The 18,532-nt window shown below is 46.3% G+C and overlaps 1 protein-coding gene across 2 annotated transcripts; it reads right to left on the minus strand.

The window, feature by feature from the left end:
• Positions 1–3,118: 3,118 nt before the first annotated feature.
• Positions 3,119–17,096, minus strand: Chrna1 (cholinergic receptor nicotinic alpha 1 subunit). Of its 2 annotated transcripts, XM_036184821.1 has the most exons (9): positions 17,009–17,096; positions 11,045–11,190; positions 10,881–10,925; positions 10,037–10,146; positions 8,251–8,446; positions 7,541–7,778; positions 5,218–5,441; positions 3,733–3,972; positions 3,119–3,438 (listed from the first exon to the last, which is right to left on the minus strand). In XM_036184821.1, the coding sequence occupies exons 1-9, from the start codon at positions 17,049–17,051 to the stop codon at positions 3,307–3,309; spliced, it is 1,374 nt and encodes a 457-aa protein (XP_036040714.1). In that variant the 5' UTR covers positions 17,052–17,096; the 3' UTR covers positions 3,119–3,306. The 2 variants fall into 2 exon arrangements, with proteins under 2 accessions (XP_036040714.1, XP_036040715.1); XM_036184822.1 differs by lacking the exons at positions 10,037–10,146; positions 10,881–10,925; positions 11,045–11,190; positions 17,009–17,096 and adding an exon at positions 9,182–9,468.
• Between the last annotated feature and the right edge of the window lie 1,436 nt (positions 17,097–18,532).

Here is an 18,532-nt window from a genome sequence, read left to right on the forward strand (position 1 = left end):
TCTTCTATTACATTTGCTGTAGGATACACAGACACAGGATGTGACACATCATCCGTTTCTAGGCATACAGCTCTCAGGCATCAAATAGATCCATGATGCTGTGTGGTCATCACCGCAATCGGCTTCCCAAACTTTTCCACCTTGCCAAAGTCAAAGTCTGTCCCCATGAGCTGTAACCCTACATTCCTCCCAACCCCCGACAACCTCTACTCTGTGCATTTTGAGGTACCTTATATAAGTGGATTTTAAACTATGGCTTGTGGTCACATGGCCACGTGAGCAAATGTGAGGTCACAGAAAAATCTGACAACAGTAAAAGGCTGCCGAACATGCAATTATCAAAAGTTAACTCAAAATCAAACACGTCATGATATCTGGGGCAGTGTTCCCATGAGTTGCCTTCTGGGACTTCACTGCAGTCTTGGGTGTGCACGCACATGCATGCATGTACACAAACACATACACACACAAACACATACACACACAAACACAAACACACACACATGAATGCTTTGCACTGGGCATTGCCAACATGCTACACAACATCCATGAATGCTGCCTGATACACCTCTGCTCAGATTGGAAGCTAGTGAGTGTTCTTACTGCTCTTATAAACACATTATGGCTTAATTACTGAAAACAAAAACTTTCAAAATTTGTCTGCCATCCTCCCTAGCATGTAAGTATCAAATTAGTATATCTTTGAATGGGATTGTGTTAGATAACAAACACATCCCCCTCAAAAGCAAATTTGTGTTTTATCCTTAATAGGTGATAAAATTATGTGCACACCAAAGGATTTTTAATTAAATTTCTTTGTTACTTATTTTTATACATATTTTATATTCCTATATAACATTTTTCAAGCAAAAAGTGGTCATGATGGGAAAAGTTTAGGAATTAGATCAATTGCTAAAATGCTTGTTTTGGAGCCATGTAGATCTGAGTAGGAGCCCCAGAACCCATGTCAACAAAATTGTGTGTGGTGGCATGTGCTGAGCAAGAGGAGACGGGCAGATCCCCGAGCCCGGAGCTGCCTAGCCAGCCTGGTCTACTTGACAAGTTCTAGACCAGTGAGAAACTCTCTCAAAACAGATACACAAAAACAACACCAAAAAACCAAAAGCAAACAAAAACACACACACAAAGGTGAGTGGCACTTGAGACCCAAACACACACACGCACACACACACATACACACACACACACACACACACACACACAAACCCCATTCATTTTGCTCATTGTCTATGGTCAGGCACCTGTAAGAGATGGCTTTCTCTTGGCTCTTTCCCTTGACGTACATTCTCACACAAAGTAAGTTTTTTCTTCCGATTCCCTTGGCTCTCTACCTAGCAGTGGAATTGGTGTTTGGTGGCCCTGGGTGTGACTTTTGAGGAACTATGCATTGTTTTCACTTTAAAACAGAACCGTTTGGAAGTGCTTGGTGCCGCTGCAGGGGTAATGGGTGTCCCTCGGAGAAGGAGATTGAAGCCACCTGGTCTCAGACTGACCTTCTGGATGTGCAGTTTATAGCTTTCCCTGGGGATGACAGGGATCAGATGTGTTTGTGACTCAAAAGCCTTCCCTCACATGTCAAGCTGCATGGTCCCTTGGTCTGGGATAAACTGTACTAAAGCTTAGAGTCTGCCACAGAGAAATCATTCTCCAGACTTGAGAGACGGCCACAGTATGTGCAGACATTTCCGGTTCCATTCCTAGGACTTGAACTCCAAACATGATTGCTGTAAGGACTGAAGGAAAAGCCAGGAAGTTTAATTGGGAAGATGGAAAGTGGGATGTCGCTAAGATCTGAGTGCCCAACGACACAGACCAGAGCTACAGGGCGGCTTAGATCTAGCTAGGCGTGGCCAGGACAGCAAGGGAGCTGGTGAGAGGGTCAGCTGGGAGTTGTTTGAGCATCTTTTTATTTAACTTAAAAAACACTTATATACTTATGTATGAGTTTTCTGTTTGCATGTATGCCCACATGCCACAAGAGAGCATCAGATCCCATTAAGGATGGCTGTGAGCCCCCATGCACCATGTGATTGCTGGGAATTGAACTCAGTGCTTGTAAGTGCTGAGCCATCTCTCCAACCCCTGTTTTAGAACTTAATGTCTGGGTTCAGATTTCAGTTTTTCTGCTTCTAGTTAGAGTAGAGCTTAACTTTTCCCAAATTCACTTTTTTTTTTCGTTTGTAAAATCAGGACATTACAGAAACTGTGAAATTATTTGGATAAAACAAATCCATATAGGTGAGATGATTCTCATGGTGTCAGTGACTTACCCTGCTCTTCCTAGGTCCTGAGAACAAACCCCCAGGTCCTGCTAAACTGGGAAAGTTGAGGCTCAGTTATGGCTCCATGCACACATGGATTTGAAAGTCTCTGGGTACAATCCGAGCATCCTTCTGAAAAGGCCTCTCTAACAAAAACTACTTAAGAAATTTTTCTCCCTCTCCTGGTCTCAGAAACATACTTTAAATCATGAGTTTTTGGCACACACACACACACATACACACTTTTTTTTTTTTAAAGTTTAAAGTTACCTAATTTCCTTTCTGCTGTTTCCTCTGTGTCCACATCAAATGCTTTGTCTTTGGAGGAGTCCGTTAGACAGGTTTTCCTAGTAGGTATGAAACTGTATGTCTAAATAAAGGACTCTCTCTGCTTTAAAAATAACAGTTAGGGGGTTGGGGATTTAGCTCAGTGGTAGAGCGCTTGCTTAGCAAGCTCAAGGTCCTGGGTTTGGTCCTCATCTCTGGCAAAAAAATTAAAAACAATAAATAACAGTTAGTAGGGCCAGAGAGATGACTCAGTGGTTAGGAACACTGTCTGCTCTTCCAGAGGACCTGGGTTCAATTCCCAGGTTCTACATAGTGGCTCACAACCATCTGTAATTTCAGTTCCAGTGAACCCAATGCCCTCTTCTGACCTTCATGGGCACCAGGCATGTGTGTGGTATACAGACATACATGCAGGCAAAGCACCCATACATGTATAATTTTTTTTTTTTAAAGAAAAGGAAACAAAAATAATTAGCTATGTCAACACAACAGAAAACCTTGAATATCCAAGCAAAACTCAGAAATGGACACTTTTTTTGAAGGCTCACTTTCATTTACTACAAAGGTTTTATTTACTAAAGACCATAGCAGTGTGAACAGAGATCACCACCATTAACAGGACTTGAAGAACACTGCGTGTTTGCTAAGTATGAAAGCACTAAAGAACTTCCTCTTGCCCGTCTTCCCCAGCGCTGGCTGGGGCTGGGGCAGAGGTGGGCTCAATCGCAGCTTCTGTTCACCCTTGCTGATGTAACTCGATGAGCCGACCCGCAAACACAACCAGGGTCCCGATGAGACATACCAGCATAAAGACTCCGAGGAGAATGTGGTCCATCACCATGGCAACATACTTCCATTCCTCAGATGCCTGGGAGGGAAGAGGGCATTAGACAGGGTCCCTTAAGACAGGAACACAGGCTCATAGCATCCCCTACTGGCCTGGCCTTCTATAACACTCGAGTCTGATATGATCTTATTTTTTTGTGTAGTTACTTTACACCAAAATGAGTTACTAAAGTGCCCTGGGGTAGTCAACCCGGCACATCTGACGTCAGTAGCTGTAGCTTGGAGCCAACCCGATGCTCAGGTCAAACCCACCTGTCACACTCATGCGTTTGATCATTTAGACCCAGAGGTGTGGACTTGAAGCCACAAAGCTTACATTATTGGACTCCTGGTCTGACTTCATGGTCTCTGCGATGTACTTAACACCCTCGATGGCACTTTTCACCTCGGGGTGCTTGATCAGCGGAGAGTGGAAGCCCACAGGTGGAGGCCCCGGCTTCCCAGAAATGTCAGAGATATCTATGTCTTCTGTGAAAATCTTTTTCTCTTGTTTGTCTCTGGATGGTCTTTTCATTGTAGAGAAAAACATAATGTTTGGGATAGTGTCGATAAAAACCTAACATAAAAAAGAAATCCATGGCATGAGACTTCTAGTCAACATTTCAAGAACCACTGTCTTTGAATTTGCCATGTAATCTTGGGCGAATCACTCAGCATCTCTAGTCCTCACCCTCCTTGAATTTAAAACCAAAGGACTGCTCTGCAGGGTCAGGAACAATACATCTCTCAGCTGTGGGCTACCGCTACGTTCTGTAATGTGAGCAGTTGGCCACTGGAGGGAGCCCATGTGCAGCCACCAATGCCACATTACCAGACTGCAGGCAACAGACCTGTCCTTGACAACATGTTTTCGGGGCTATATGATTAAAGACCAGTCCTGCAGCCTCAAGTACATAAACATTTAGCCACACAGAATAACTCGACTGTTTCCTTCTGGTCTTGTTCCTGATGTTAAGTATACAGAGTCGTCTAACAGGGACAATTAGTGTCCTCCAGAAAGCCTTCATGGTAAGCCATTATTACTGATGCTAATTCCACACAGCTTAGTATCTGTATGATGCTTACAGAAAATGAGCATATTTGGCTCAGGGTTATAATGCTTGTCAAGAATGTTCAGGGCCCTGAGCCCATTCCCCAGCATGACCACAAAATCAACTGATTAAAATAAAAAGACATACGTGAGGTATTAACACATTTTCAGTTCAATAACATAAATATTCGAGAGCACTCTCCTCACACCAGGGCCCTCCTCTCTCTCCTCTTCCTTATTCTATTCTCAACTGATGATTTTTACCAGTGAAAATAAGCATGTCTGTTCATAAATTGGGAAACACACCAATAGAAATCTTAAGAATGTCCTTGTTTGGTGTGGTGGTGCACGCCTGTAATCCCAGCACTCAAGAGGCAGAGGCAAGTGGATCTCTGTGAGTTCGAGGCCAGCCTGGTCTACAGAGTGAGCTCCAGGACAGGCAGGACTACACAGAGAAACGGTGTCTCAAAAAAATAAAAAAAATAAAAAAACACAAAACTAAACAAAACAAACAACAATAACAACAGCGAAGAATGTCCAAGTGAGAAGACAGGGATCTATTAATTTCTAATCAGATATTCCATACATTTTTGTGAGTTTTATTCATTTTACTTTTCTTCTGTCTCTGGGAAGGCTACATGAGCTGTCCCCACAAAAAAACTGCTCCTGCTTCCCTAACCCAGGAAGGTCTTTCAGTCCCAAGTATTCCAGGCGTTAGCTAGGACATGGTTGGTGTCACTGAAGGGGAGACCTGCGAGTCTGGGCACTCACCTTCCGCACCCACTCGGGCATGACGTGGGTGCTGGGCGAACGGTGGTGTGTGTTGATAACAATGACTGTGATGATGATGGATGCGATGACAAACACCATGGTGAACAGCATGTACTTCCCGATCAAAGGCACAGCACTGGAGGTGGAAGGGATCAGCTCCACAATGACCAGAAGGAACACAGTGAGGGACAGTAAGACAGAGATACTCAGTGTCATCTTCTCCCCTGGAGAGACAAAAGGAAGAAATGCAACATCTATCCATTCCTGGAACCCCAGGACTTCAGAGCGTGGCTGTATTTGGGTTACGGAGATACTTACGGCAAAATGAGAGTGGGGGAGTTAGCGGTGTCACAGCAAGGGGGACTTTGGACACAGACATGCACTGGAAGACCATGTGAGGACATGGAGAAGGTGTCCATGCTAGGACAGGAGACTGGCCTCAGGATAGACAAGCCTGTTGGCTCCCTCCTCTCAATTTGAGCTTTCAGAGCAATGAAAAACTCACGCTGCTATTGTTTAAAGCTTCCATCTGTGGCATTCCATCAAGGCAATCCTTGTACACTCATCCAATGCCAAGGAATGTGACCGGCATGTTCTCAAAGGATAATTCTGGGGACTTCTCTCCTGTGTGACCACAGTGTCTTAACTCTACTGACAGCATCAAGTGGCCACTGTTTCCATCACAGGACGCCAAGCATCGAATGGCAACCTCATTTCATGCCCTAGACCCTTCCTTTTTGTTGGGACTCAGGAAAACAAGAGAGACTCTGGGTTGGCAAGCTAGACTCAGGGTGGAAGTTTGACCAAACCTCAGTACTGGTCTTTTTGTTAGCCGGCAGATGGCTGGGCAGTCCAGAAATACATTTCTCTGGTTATGAAGCAAGGTGCAAGGCCAAACTGAAAAAAAGACAAACTCTGCCATTGGGGAGCTGTCTTCAGCATGCCCAGGGACTCCTGACCTCCCTGCCTCCTCTCCCTTTCCTCCAGAGACTTGGTCTTCTCACTCATTTTACAAGTTTTGGTTTGTTTTGTTTTTGTTTTTGTTTTTTTAAAGTAGGGATCTCCCTAAGCCCCTGTCTTTTTCCTGCAGGGCCTGAGTCTCAGGAGTCCTGGCTAGGCAGACTGCAGGAAGGTCAGGTGGGGTGTTATAGAGAACCTTGGGCCATTCTTGTTGGGGTCCCTGGTTGGTGGGTTCTCTCATATTGCCCTGACCTCTTCATAGCCTTCCAGATGATAGACATACAGTCAGCCTTCTGTATCAGAAGATTTTGCAAAAATTCAACCAAACTCATGTTGGAAATATTCAGAAAAATTAAATTATATCTATACTGAATAGATGCAGATTTTTCTGCTGCTATCCCCCAGACAATACAGTATGATGGCTATTTGTGTAGCCTTTACAGCGTATCAAGAAATAATTTTAAGTATCAAAGGTTGTGCAGAAGTTCCATGTGACCACAATGCCATCTTATATGAAAGACTTGAGCATCCTTGGATTTCAGGACCTGTGGCATTCTAGAACTGGTCTCCTGTGAATCCTGGGGAGTGACTAAACAAAGCAGACACAGAGTAGAACATGCAATTCTCAGCTCTGCTCCCCAAAGAAGTTAGAATTATAAACGTTAAGTTATCAAGTTACTTACCATTTCTTACCTAATCATACTATTATTTAGCTTTGTACTAAGTGGTCATAACTGTTTCACTGTACAGTCCTGATTCAGCATTTACAGATGCTAATTAGATTCCATGTTGCACTAGCAGTGTGTTCTCCACTTGCTTCCAGAAGTTTCATTTGATTGGGAAGGTGGAAATACTTATTTGCATTTATTTGTTCAAGAGGAAATATGGGAGGCAAGAGAGACGGCTCAGCCGTCAAGAGCACTGGCTGCTCTGTTCCCAGCATCCACACTGCAGCTCACAACCATCTGTAACTGCGATTCCGGGGGAACCGATGCCCTGTTTGGGCCTCCATTAGCACCAGGCACACCCATGATGTAGTGCACACACATACATGTAGGCAAAATACTCATACACATTAAAATAAAGTTAAAATAAATAAGTAGAAATATGGGGGGGGGGTGTGCTGCAGAGATTGCTAAATGGTCCAGAGCACTTGGTGCTCTTCCAGGGAACCTGAGTTTGATTCCCACCTCTGATCTCTGCTCAAGTCATACAGCCAACTCAGCAGCTGTCCATCTGCATCCTGTCCACAGCAGTGATGATTCGGGTCCCTGTGCCTCCAGGAGCACACAGCTATTCCTGGCTGCCCCTGAAATAGCAGCACAGGCTCCATAGCAGCCGTAGTCATGGCAACCACACTCACCTGAGTCTGTGGGCAGGTAGAACACCAGGCTGGTTAAGAAGGAGAAGAGCAGGCAGGGAATGATGACGTTGACAATGAAGTAGAGGGGCAGGCGCTGCATGACAAAGTGGTAGGTGATGTCCAGATAGGGAGTGTTGGGGCAGCAGGAGTAAAACACCCAGTGCTTCCAGCCCCGGGCTTCCTTGATCACCCACTCTCCACTCTCCATGAAGTTACTCAGGTCCGGCTGGTCGCTTTCCTGAGAAACAGAATAAGGTTTGCAGAGCCCCACCACACTGCCCTGCTACACCACCCTGAGGAGGGTCAGTGACGTGGTAACCATTTGAAGGGTCACTTCCCCAAGAGGGATGTTAGGCCCCTATTTGGGGGTAATGGGTTTATTTCACATAGCACACGTTATAGAACAAGTTAGGGTTATTCATTTGGGCCCTACACCCAAATCTCTGGGAAACTATAAAACACTCACTGATACCCGAACCCCACTCAAGACTCATTCACTAGAATTCTTGAGACAACCCATAGCAAAGGGAATTCTTACTTAGAGCCCCCAGGCAGGGCACCAAGGACCTTGGCACGCCATTGGAAGCCACACTACTAAATGCTTCTCTAGTTCGGGTGGTGCCTGGAGCCTGTGATTGTCGGGAGGCTGACTTGGATACCTGGGTGGCCCTGTTCCTGAAACCAGCTTCATCGGGGAGGCCACCACTTACCGGGTTGATTGCCACCACAGAGCCGTCATAGGTCCAGGTGCCCAGCTTCATGCTGCAGTTCTGCTCATCAAAGGGGAAGTGGGTGACAATGATCTCACAGTAGCTTTTAAAGATGGCTGGAGGCGTCCAGGTGATGTGGCCGGTGTAGTCCAGGAGCACCTTGGTGAACTTGACAATGGCAAAGTCGCCATCTGCACTACGGTAGGGATAAGAGAGGAAAATGGCTCCAATACTGCATCCTAACCTACGGTAGTGCTCCCCCAGAGTCCTCCTGTAATAAGACCCACTGCAGTAATGCTCAAAAAATACACACTCCTAAGCCCCAGCCAAGGGTGCTGGAGTGCTCCTGTGATTGCAGCACTCCAGAGGCTGAGGCAGGTGGATTAAGAGTCCTCAGTTAGTCCGGGCTACATCACAAGACCTACCCTATGGGTCAGTCAATGAACCGAGGAGAGAAAGAATGCAGATTCTGAGCGTGAAGCAAGCCCCAAGTCAGAGTATCAGAGCACCTCAGCTTTCCTTTCCAGCCCCCAGAGACTCTGGTAATGCAAGCCCCCATCTGAGTACTTGGAGAGTTGACTGGGAAACCTGGAAATTTAAAATGAAACACTCCTAGCAGCCGAATACTGTCGGGGAGGACTGCTGCCCTCCTCAGGGCTGTTTAGAACTTGGTGGGCAGGTCACAAACTCAGACGCCTTCTGGCCAGCAGGGGAGGGGCCATTGTGGCTGAGAGAGAAGGGCCCAGCGCCAGTCCCTCCCCCCAAGTGTGGGTCTTCAGCACCAGGCTGCCAGGGAGGCCACGTGAGTCTGAAGACTCAACATAGCCTCATAGCTGCATCCCCTCTCATATATCTCTACAAACCCAAACTTCATTTCCTCTAGTTCTGAGGATTCAGTATAAGGGTTTCACGAGTTAGACAAATCCTCTACCACGGAGCTGCATCACCAGCTCTTCTTAGCCATGGAGGTGCTCCTTGTGACTGTGGAGAGGACCAGCGCTGTCGCGGGGTTCCCATTAAATTGCGTCCTTCAGCATCTCTCTACAGAAAGGTTACCGCCAGCCATGGGGAATTTGGGTCAAGCTGGAATCCCAGCTATAGTTGGGCGGCGTGTGGTAGAAGCTAGGAAGGCCGCCAGAGGGCATCATTGTCATCCACCGCCACCAGCCCCAGGAACTCTGCTGGGACGCACAGCTCTCCCAGCCGCGGTCTGTGTGGGTTCTGACTGCAAAGCCTCTAGCTGACTGCGCATGCTCCTGCTCCTGCCTTGGAAGGATGCTCTTTGAAATGAATATTCCCTGACAAATGAAGGGCATATGATAATGAACGTGTCATTAAGCCAAGTGTCTTGAATCACATTATAATTTCACAACACGCAGTCTGTTGCAGGGCCTCGTGGATGGCAACGCAGGCATCCGGGTATTGGTGCTGGGATGGCGTTCCAGACGTGATGAATAAGACTCCTGGGAGTTGAGACCCATTTGGTGGCGGGATGTGGGAGCGGGGGCGGTATTTGATTCCAAGGAACTCAGGGATGGAAGTCCAGGTGACTCGGATGGTTGCCACACGCCCCACTGCGGCTCTCCGGGATTAATGTCCCCACCCACAACCCTGATTCAATTTGGCTCCTATAATTGTTTCTATTCATAACATGGGACGCCATATGGCACCCCTCGCCTGTCAACGTGGCTCTGGTTTTAAGGGTTATTTAATGCAAACGGTGGGGAAATGCATGTGGCAGTCCTTCCGAGCAGACACTTGGCCCACCCTTCATGGCTTTGCTTACTTGTTATAGAGAACAACATCCGGCCGCCAGATCTTTTCCGAGGGGACGTGAATTTTTTTTACTCCGCCATAGTCTTCCGGATTCCATTTCAAGTTGTAATCTACCCATTGCTAGAAGGGGAGACATTTCCCTAATTAGAGCGCGGAATTGACGCCTTATCTAGAGTGATCCAGAGTCCCCATGGGCCAGCAAGCTTTAGGAACGCAATGTCACCGGTGGATTTGAATTTTGGTGGAATTCACTCCAGCAAGTGCTAGTCCACACTTTAGAATGGGCCCTTAGTTGTATCTTTTCAGAGGAATTAAGTTAAAATGAGGTCATTAGGGTAAGCCCCAATCTAGCGTCCTTATAAAAAGAGGAAATTTAAACACACACTACACACACACACACACACACACACACACACACACACACACACCAAATACACAGAGAGGATGTTTAGTGAACAGGACAACAGCTATCTACAAATCTAGTAGAAAGTTCTGGAATACATTCCCCCCCTCACAGTCCTCGGAAGGAACCAACTCCAATGACAATTAATTTCGGAATATCTGGCCTCCAGAAGAGAGCAGTGACAAGTTCCTGTTGTTGAAGGCTTCTAGTCTGTATTCCTTGGCTATAGCCTGCCTAGTGGATGAATCCACACAGAGAATTAAACATGAACAGTGGACTCAAATCAAACAGGATATCAGGATATACCAGATATGTGGACTCCCACCATCCCAAGGCACCTACTTCAGACATTTTGGTATTCCATCCTATTTCCTCGATTGAGTTCATCTGGACCCAGCTTTGATTTTAGGTGAGTAAAAGCAACGTCAGTGCAATCACCCAGTGCTGTTACCTGTTTCAGACGAACATTGGTTGTAACAATCTGATTGACTTCATCCTGAAAAGAGAGAAGCCCCCTCTTTAGAGCATGTCCAGGGAAGCCAGGGGAGAGGGTCCAGTGTGAGGATGGGTGCCACATGGTGGGTGCCACAGGGAGCCCTCCAGTACTCCTCTTACCACATTGATGAGCTGGATCAGCTGTAGGCCCACGGTGACCTGCACAATCTCACGGTGGTCCTCCACCGGCCGTACCACGCTGCTATAGCCCTCGAACAGCTTGGCCACCAGACGAGTCTCATGCTCGGAGCCCAGGACAAGGCCAGCTGGGCAGCAAAGGACATGTCTTGTCGGACACTGTTCCCCATCCTGCACACACTCTCAGCAGGGTTAGAGGCATAGCCAGCTAATGAAGGGCACACAGAGCCCCTGTCAAAGGCACCTCTGGGTCCCCTCCCAAATAGGTGGGGTCCTTTACCCAGAAACAGCTGGGTAGGACAGCACATGTTCTCTCGATAGGTGACCTTACTTAATGCAGGCCCTGGCCATGAAGTCACATTTGCCAGGAGACTACACGGAAGGAAAAACCATAGAAAGGCTTGCGCAGGTGCTTTAGAGTGTAGACATGATAGGAAACCACCTTGGCGGGCCTCCTACCCCAGGATGCCGTGAACAGTTTAAAGTGGTTTACAGCCCTAGGCCGGCCACAAGGAAAGTAAAGTGTGGTGAAGTTATGGAAAACTTGAAACCCCACACACTGTTTGTGAGAATACAATAGGCTGAGTTCCTCAACAATCTAAATCCATAGTTACCATATGATCCAGCAAGTTCTGTGGTGATATTCTAATTGTGTTGACATGTGATTTTATCTGTATGTTAGTAAATAAAGTTTGCCTGGAGACCAGAGGTCACATAACCATAAACAGGAGTCAGGCAGTTGTAGCACATGCCCTTAATCCAATCACATGGCAGGCAGAGTCTCTGTGTGGTCAAGGACACAGCCAAACGTGGTGACTCCAGCCTTTAATCCCAGTACCAGCCATAGAGACCTGGAGGTCTGTATAGACAGGCAGTGACGAGGAAGTTATGTGGCTGGGCTTAGAGCCAATGAGAAGGAAGAACAGGAAAGCAATAAAAAGTCACACAGGGAGAAGATCTCTCTGGGAAAGTGACCGCAGTGAGGTGCTAAGATAAGGCAGTCTTGGCTCTTAGCTAGTTCTCTGATCTCTTTGGCTCTTACCTCTGTATTTGGCTCTGTGTTTCTTAGTTAATAAAACTGTTTAGAAATTCAACTACAAAGTTCATTCCTGGGTGTACATGCAAAAGAATAACCAAACTGTGTGTAATGCTCAGATGGTAGAAACTGCTCCCAGTGTCATTAACAGATAAGCGGGTGGATAAATTGTGGTGTAGTTGAACAATGGAATATTATTGAGTCGTAAAACGGGAATGAAGTGAGGATACTGTTGCAACGTGGATACACACTAATAACATGAAGCTGGTGCAGAGTCAGGTATCAAAGGTACACGCTGTTTGAGACATCTGGAACGGCAAATCTGTAGAGGTGGAAATACAGGTGGGTTCCACTTAATGGGATCAGAGTGTCCTTTGGAGACAACAAAAAAGTTCCAGAACTAGGTAATAGTATCACTGAACTGTGTACTTTGAATGCTTAAAATAGCCAAATTTACGTAATGTGTGTTTTACCTCAATTTTTACAAATCACTTCTGGTAGAGCCATGTACCAATTAAAACAGAGGGGGAAAAAACCAACACCCCTGTACTTTGATGACCTGGGTAGGACTTCTACTCAGAGCACAGTTTCCTTCTTGCCTCTACCAGGAACCACCGCCCTTCCCCCACCCCCCTTCAAGGCAGCTAAGGCAAGCTGACTGTTCTGACCTTCAGAAGGTGCAGGACTTGCCCAAGGTCACTCAGCTAGCAGAACTCTCACATTCCTTGCGGTAATCCCATATCAACTCCTAATTTTATGAGTGTGCTGTGATCTGGCTACAACCTCCCAACTGCATACACCCTCCCCTAGGAGAAGATCCCTCCTAAATCCATCATATGCTGAGGTTGCCTACTCAGGAGCAGAGACGCAATCCACTTGCCCCGATTCATGTAACCAGATATTCCCTTTCCAAAGGCTGTTGCTGAGGTCACCATGACTTCTCCATGGGCCAAGACAACGTCTGAATGAATGAGGTGTGTTCCATCTTCGTGTGGTAGTGTTGATTTTCATTTAGAGCCTGGATCTTTATGAAATGACTGATGCTATACGATGAATTAGTATGTTAAATCCTATGAACGTCTGTAATCCTCCTGAATCATTATAACGATTCAGCTGGTGACCCCTCCCCACCCCCAGCTTCACAGATGAGAATTCTGAGGTTCAGTTGGTAGCCATCCTCTCCCATGTCCCCTCCTAGCAAGAGGCAAGATTGTAAACAGGCAGCTTATTTCTTCTCTAAAGGTAAAGTAATCTCCATTTGGACTTGAATGTTTCAGCATAGTTTAAACCTCTCCACGGAGGCCCTTGTGGACTCTGACGTAGTCCACATCTCACTTCTAGCTTCCTGAGTTTCCTGAACCTCAAAATGTCCACCCTCAAGCTGTTGGCAAGCTGATGACCCTCAAGAGTGCTGTGGATATCGCTCTGTATAAATAAAATGCTGTTTGGCCAGTGGCCAGGCAGGAAGTATAGGCGGGACAAGAGAGAAGAGAATTCTGGGAAGTGGAAGGCGGAGAGAGAGACACTGCCAGCCGCCGCCATGACAAGTAACATGTAAAGACACCGGTAAGCCACAAGCCACGTGGCAAAGTATAGATTAATAGAAATGGGTTAATTTAAGATAGAAGAAGTAGATAACAAGAAGCCTGTCACAGCCATACTGTTTGTAAGCAATATAAGTTTCTGTGTGTTTACTTGGTTGGGTCTGAGTGACTGTGGGCCTGGCAGGTGAGAGAGATTTGTCCTGACTGGGCCAGGCAGGAAAACTCTAACTACACAAGAGAGGGTGTTGTGTAAGACACTTTTGTTGTTGTTGTTTTGCACAGGAGGAACATGCTAGAAAGCAAAGGCTAGAGCGGTGGGTCAGCATTATGTCCCAGGAAAGCTGCCTTCCACTCAAGAGTCCTACCGCCCTTTCTTAGGACACATGGCCTTCCAATGTGTTCACAGTTTCGTTTATGTAAATGCAAATGTCAGACACCATGTGGACAGAGAGAAGAGGTTAACCTTTGTTCAGGAATATTACTTTAACTATGTAAAGTGTGTTACATTTGGTTATGTAATCATGTAAATTATTATGTAAAGATGTGTTGCTCTTTCAGGTGCCTGCCTAAGGAACAAATCAGTCTAATAAAAAGCTGAATGGACCAGCCAGCCAGGCACCTCCAGCCAGCCAGACACAGAGAAAGCATGGAAATAGGACATACAGAAGGAAAGAAAGAAGGTAAAAAGCCTGGAGGCAAAATGTAGATAAACAGAAACAGGTTAAAATAAGTTGTAAGCTAGTTGGGACAAGCATAAGATAAGGCTGAGCATTATGGCTAATATAAGTCTCTGTGTCATGATTTGGGAAAGCCTGCTACACATCTTCAAATATCTTAACATTCCTAAAAACACATCATCATCTACAAAGTTTGCATGCAGCAGATGTTCAGCTGATGTTTGGTGAGTCAGCAATGTTACCACCATTGGAATAAAGAGTATCAGTGTGACTTGGAAAAAATTATCAGTGTGATTTGGCTAAAAAAGGGCAATATTGACCTGCTTTGTCTTCTATTTATAGCCTGCCTTTTTAATGAAAGCCTTTTACAAGCATGTGTTGACTCCCCCTCTGCAAGCCATAATGTAGTTGGGAAGGGGATCACAGAATTTTTCCTTGGAGTCTTGTAAAATTCTTTCACATTGGCTTGCTTTCTATTTCTATTTCACATTCTATTACTGACAGAGATCCACCTGCCTCGGGCTCCCCAGTGCTGGGATTAAAGGTATACACCACCACACCTGGTATGATTCTAAATTACTATGGACTACTGTCACATCCTTTGCATGGCTCCAGAAAAGGATCTGGCTGGGGCAGTGAAGGAATTATGAAAGAAACACAGACAGACACATGGACCCAGAAAATCTTGGGTCAGATGGCTGGTCCCTCAGATGGAGAAACTGTGGTATCCTGGAAGCTCAGCATGTTTATTATATAGATGGAACAGTGTGGGGTGGTTATGGCATACAGTTAAACAAGGAGGGAGGGTTTATGGTATACAGTGGGAACAAGGGGACAGGACTAGCTATTTCAGTGGGAACAGCTCTCTAGGGAGCAGTCTTCAGGCCATAATATCCAGCGGGGAGAAAATTACCGCAGACATTTTCTGCACACACTTCCAGTATTCACACATGGACCAGAGGAAGGCTTTGCCATTTTCCTCTGAGCCTTACTCCAGGGGGAAGGCTTTCCTATTCCTCCTCGGGTCTGAGGCTCGGGGGTGCTTGACATGGCCATACCCTTGACATGGTCACCAGCACACATTACCCAGGACTTCATCCCCTCAGAGCTTTCCAGCTTTCCACAGGCTACACATGGGAGTCAATTCAGGAAACTTCAGGTTTGCTCAAAGCAGACAACACATGCTTCTCTGAAGGGCTGCACAGGGATTTGTCCAAAGAGATCTTGTAGGTATTTTTAGAAGCATATCACTTAAGAATTTTCACTGAGGAGGCTGGAGAGATGGCTCAGAAGTTAAGAGCACTTGGTACTCTCTCAGAGGACCTGAGTTCTGTTCCCAGTGCCCACAGGATGACTCATTACTATGTATAACTCCAGTTCCAAGGAATCCGATGCCCTCTTCTGACCTCTGTAGTTACTGGGCACACATGTGGTGCACACACATCTTTCAAATTTTTTAAAAGTGAGTGTAGTGTTTGCAAATGCATGCATACACATACTGAACCCGATTTGGTTGGATCAGTTTCAAATTCCACAGGATTTAATTGATCTGAGTTTAGATATTTTCTCTAAGTTTGCTATTGAAAATAAATATGTATATGTATCAGCTCTTTGCTCTTGCCTGGAAGGCCTGTATTTATTAGAGCAAAGTCAGAGCAGGGAAGCTGCAGGCTGTTGGCCACCTTGCACTTCTGCAGGATGATATTACCAGTAAACATCCATCGGAAGCAATCAACACCCAGCTCGTCTTTCCCTCCACCGGAAGTCTGGGGCTCGGGATAGCGGGACAGTGTTTCAGCTGCTGTGATGTGACACATTCCACAGCAGAGAGTAGGCCAAAGGCTGTGCAAAGATTCCTAAGTCCAACTCAAACTAAACCCCACACATTAGTAAGACCCTTAAAAATGGGGTGGGGTGAGAGGGCAGCGGCTGTGCATTTATATGTCTTAAAACAAAACAAAACAAAAACAACTCTGAAGTTGAAAAAAGAGACAAAACATTTTCTCTGTAGAGACAGTTTAAACCTCCATTTAACAGGTTTCCCTTCCTAGCACCTGTAGCTGCCAATCAATCCTCTTCATTCTCAGACAGATCCTAGAGCAACAAAAGACCCGTGAATGTCCTTATATGTTGCTGTTTTGAGTTCCAACCTTGAAACACATCATCATCTACAAAGTTCACACCCCAAACCATGCAATCAAGTTACCAAAAAAAAAATAATAATAAAAATAATAAGGCTTTAGTAAGTTTATGATTTTATGTTGGGACACACTCCTAGGTACCTTTAATCACATGCAGCCCTCGGGCTATATGTTGAATATGCCTGTTAGGGATTTGAACATGGAGGCAGTTCAGAATGCTCCCATGGTCTACTCGCACCCAGATTGTACAAGTGACCTAAGGTGTTCCCACGGCTGAGTCTGGGACCAGGCAAAACTAGAGCAACCAGGATAGCTTGCTTGTAGCCTTTGATTAAACAGCTCCCACTTTAACTGAGTAAACAAACTAAAAACCTATACTCAGGAGTTTGTTGGAGCCAACGTCAGGAAATGAGCGGTAGAGAAGCCTGAGGCTGGTGTGGCTGGGCATCCTGGGTTCCCATCAAAGAAACTGAGGTCTGTGGGGGGAGGGGGCAGGGGCGCTAGCACTTTGGACTCAGAGGAGAGCCCCCATCCCCAGCGGCACTTACCCAAGCAGAGGGTTAGCAGCGAGAGGAAAGCCGGGCGCTCCATGGGCTGTGGCGCTGGTGTGGCCTCCAGCAACCAGCTGCCTGTCTACTCCTTGGCACTCTGGCTGGAGCTTGGCTGCCGGCCTTGGAAGCCAGCTGACTCTGCTGCTATTGTTTTACACCACCTGTGTGCATACATGACAGCTGAGCTGCCCACAGCCCCAAAGCCGGGATTGCTACTCCGGCCTTCTGCATCTGTGGTCACGCCTTGGTTTAAATGATCACTGTAGTCATGCTGGATGTAAGCTGCATGAAAGTTTACATATATCTCAAGTCAGGGGCTTATTGTTCTGTTTTGTGCTGAAGATCAAACCCTGACCTAAACATGGGCTAAATAAAAATAGCTAAAAAAAAAAAAAAAATGCTCTACCACTGGACGACACCCCCAGCCTTACATATGGGGTTTTGGGGTTTTGAAATTATGTATGTATGTATGTATGTATGTGAGGGTAGTGGCATCTGTGTAGGTTAGAGAACAATTTTCAGAAGTTGTTTTTCCTACCATGTAGGTCCTGGGGATCAAACTCAAGTCATCAGGCTTGGTGGCAAGCACCTTTACCTGATGAGCCATCTCGCTGGCCCATGAGTCAGTTACTAACGGAAAACCTTGTGCATGAATCAGTGGAGGCCGTGGGTTTGAGTAGACACCAGTTTGTGTAATTGCCCTTAATCACACAAGTCCACACTCCCTAAATGTGGATGCAATTCTGTATCACAGTCGGGCAGAGTATGCCTTCATCTTCTATACCTGCAAGAGTTTGGGAAGAGTGGTTGGTGTCGAATCAGCTGCTGGAGAATTCCACATGTGATCACATGAGGCTTTGAACACAGACAGCTTTTCTGGGAACTGGTTTCCTGGGGCCCCAAGTGGCTACCCCCTCTCCCATCTTTGTGTCAGGCAGAACCTAGCCCACCCAGAGCTGTTAGCTGGGCCCACTGAAGCCCCCCATTCCTATTATTACAGCAGAGAACTTAGTGGGAAAAGGCGTCCCGCCGCAGTGGCATTTGTTCCAAATTCCTGTTTCCTGCTGTCCCTTCTCAGCCTACTCTCCCTCAGGGACACAGAAGGCAGAGTAGTTCAGCTTTTCAAGCCCTTTGTTTAAAAGATCCCTACAAACACGATCTGCTCCACAGTGAGCAGCTCGCTGAAGCTTTTCTTTCAAAACCAAGCTCAGCTTGTAGGGTTGGACTGGGTTTCAACAGAAAGCAGACCTTTGACCACACCCTGCCTGCTCTCTGCTCCCTAGCTCCTTCAGGGATAGAGTCCTGAGCAGTCTCCGCACTTAGAGCCTGAGGACAGCATCCAGTCAAATCATCCCTTTCCACAGGGTCTGAACAACAGACAGAGGACTTGCAGGATGGAGGAGAGAGCTGCAAGCCGACTTTATATTTTCCTCTTTACATCCTAGGATATCAGTTAACAGGTAAAAGTAGTCTGTCTTCTCCCTTCTGTGACCCTGTGACTGCCCAGTCAGGTGAACAACC

Source organism: Onychomys torridus, chromosome 4 (genome assembly GCF_903995425.1).
Source record: "Onychomys torridus chromosome 4, mOncTor1.1, whole genome shotgun sequence".
NCBI lineage: Eukaryota > Metazoa > Chordata > Mammalia > Rodentia > Cricetidae > Onychomys > Onychomys torridus.

Coding starts and splice junctions, on each gene's coding strand:
- Chrna1 (XM_036184821.1), bottom strand. CDS start 17,051: ATGGAGCGCCCGGCTTTCCTCTCGCTGCTAACCCTCTGCTTGG. Junction 8,447..10,036: donor GATGTTGTTCTCTATAACAA/GTAAGCAAAGCC, acceptor TCCCTACCGTAG/TGCAGATGGCGACTTTGCCA. Junction 3,973..5,217: donor TGCCCGAGTGGGTGCGGAAG/GTGAGTGCCCAG, acceptor TTTTTATGTTAG/GTTTTTATCGACACTATCCC.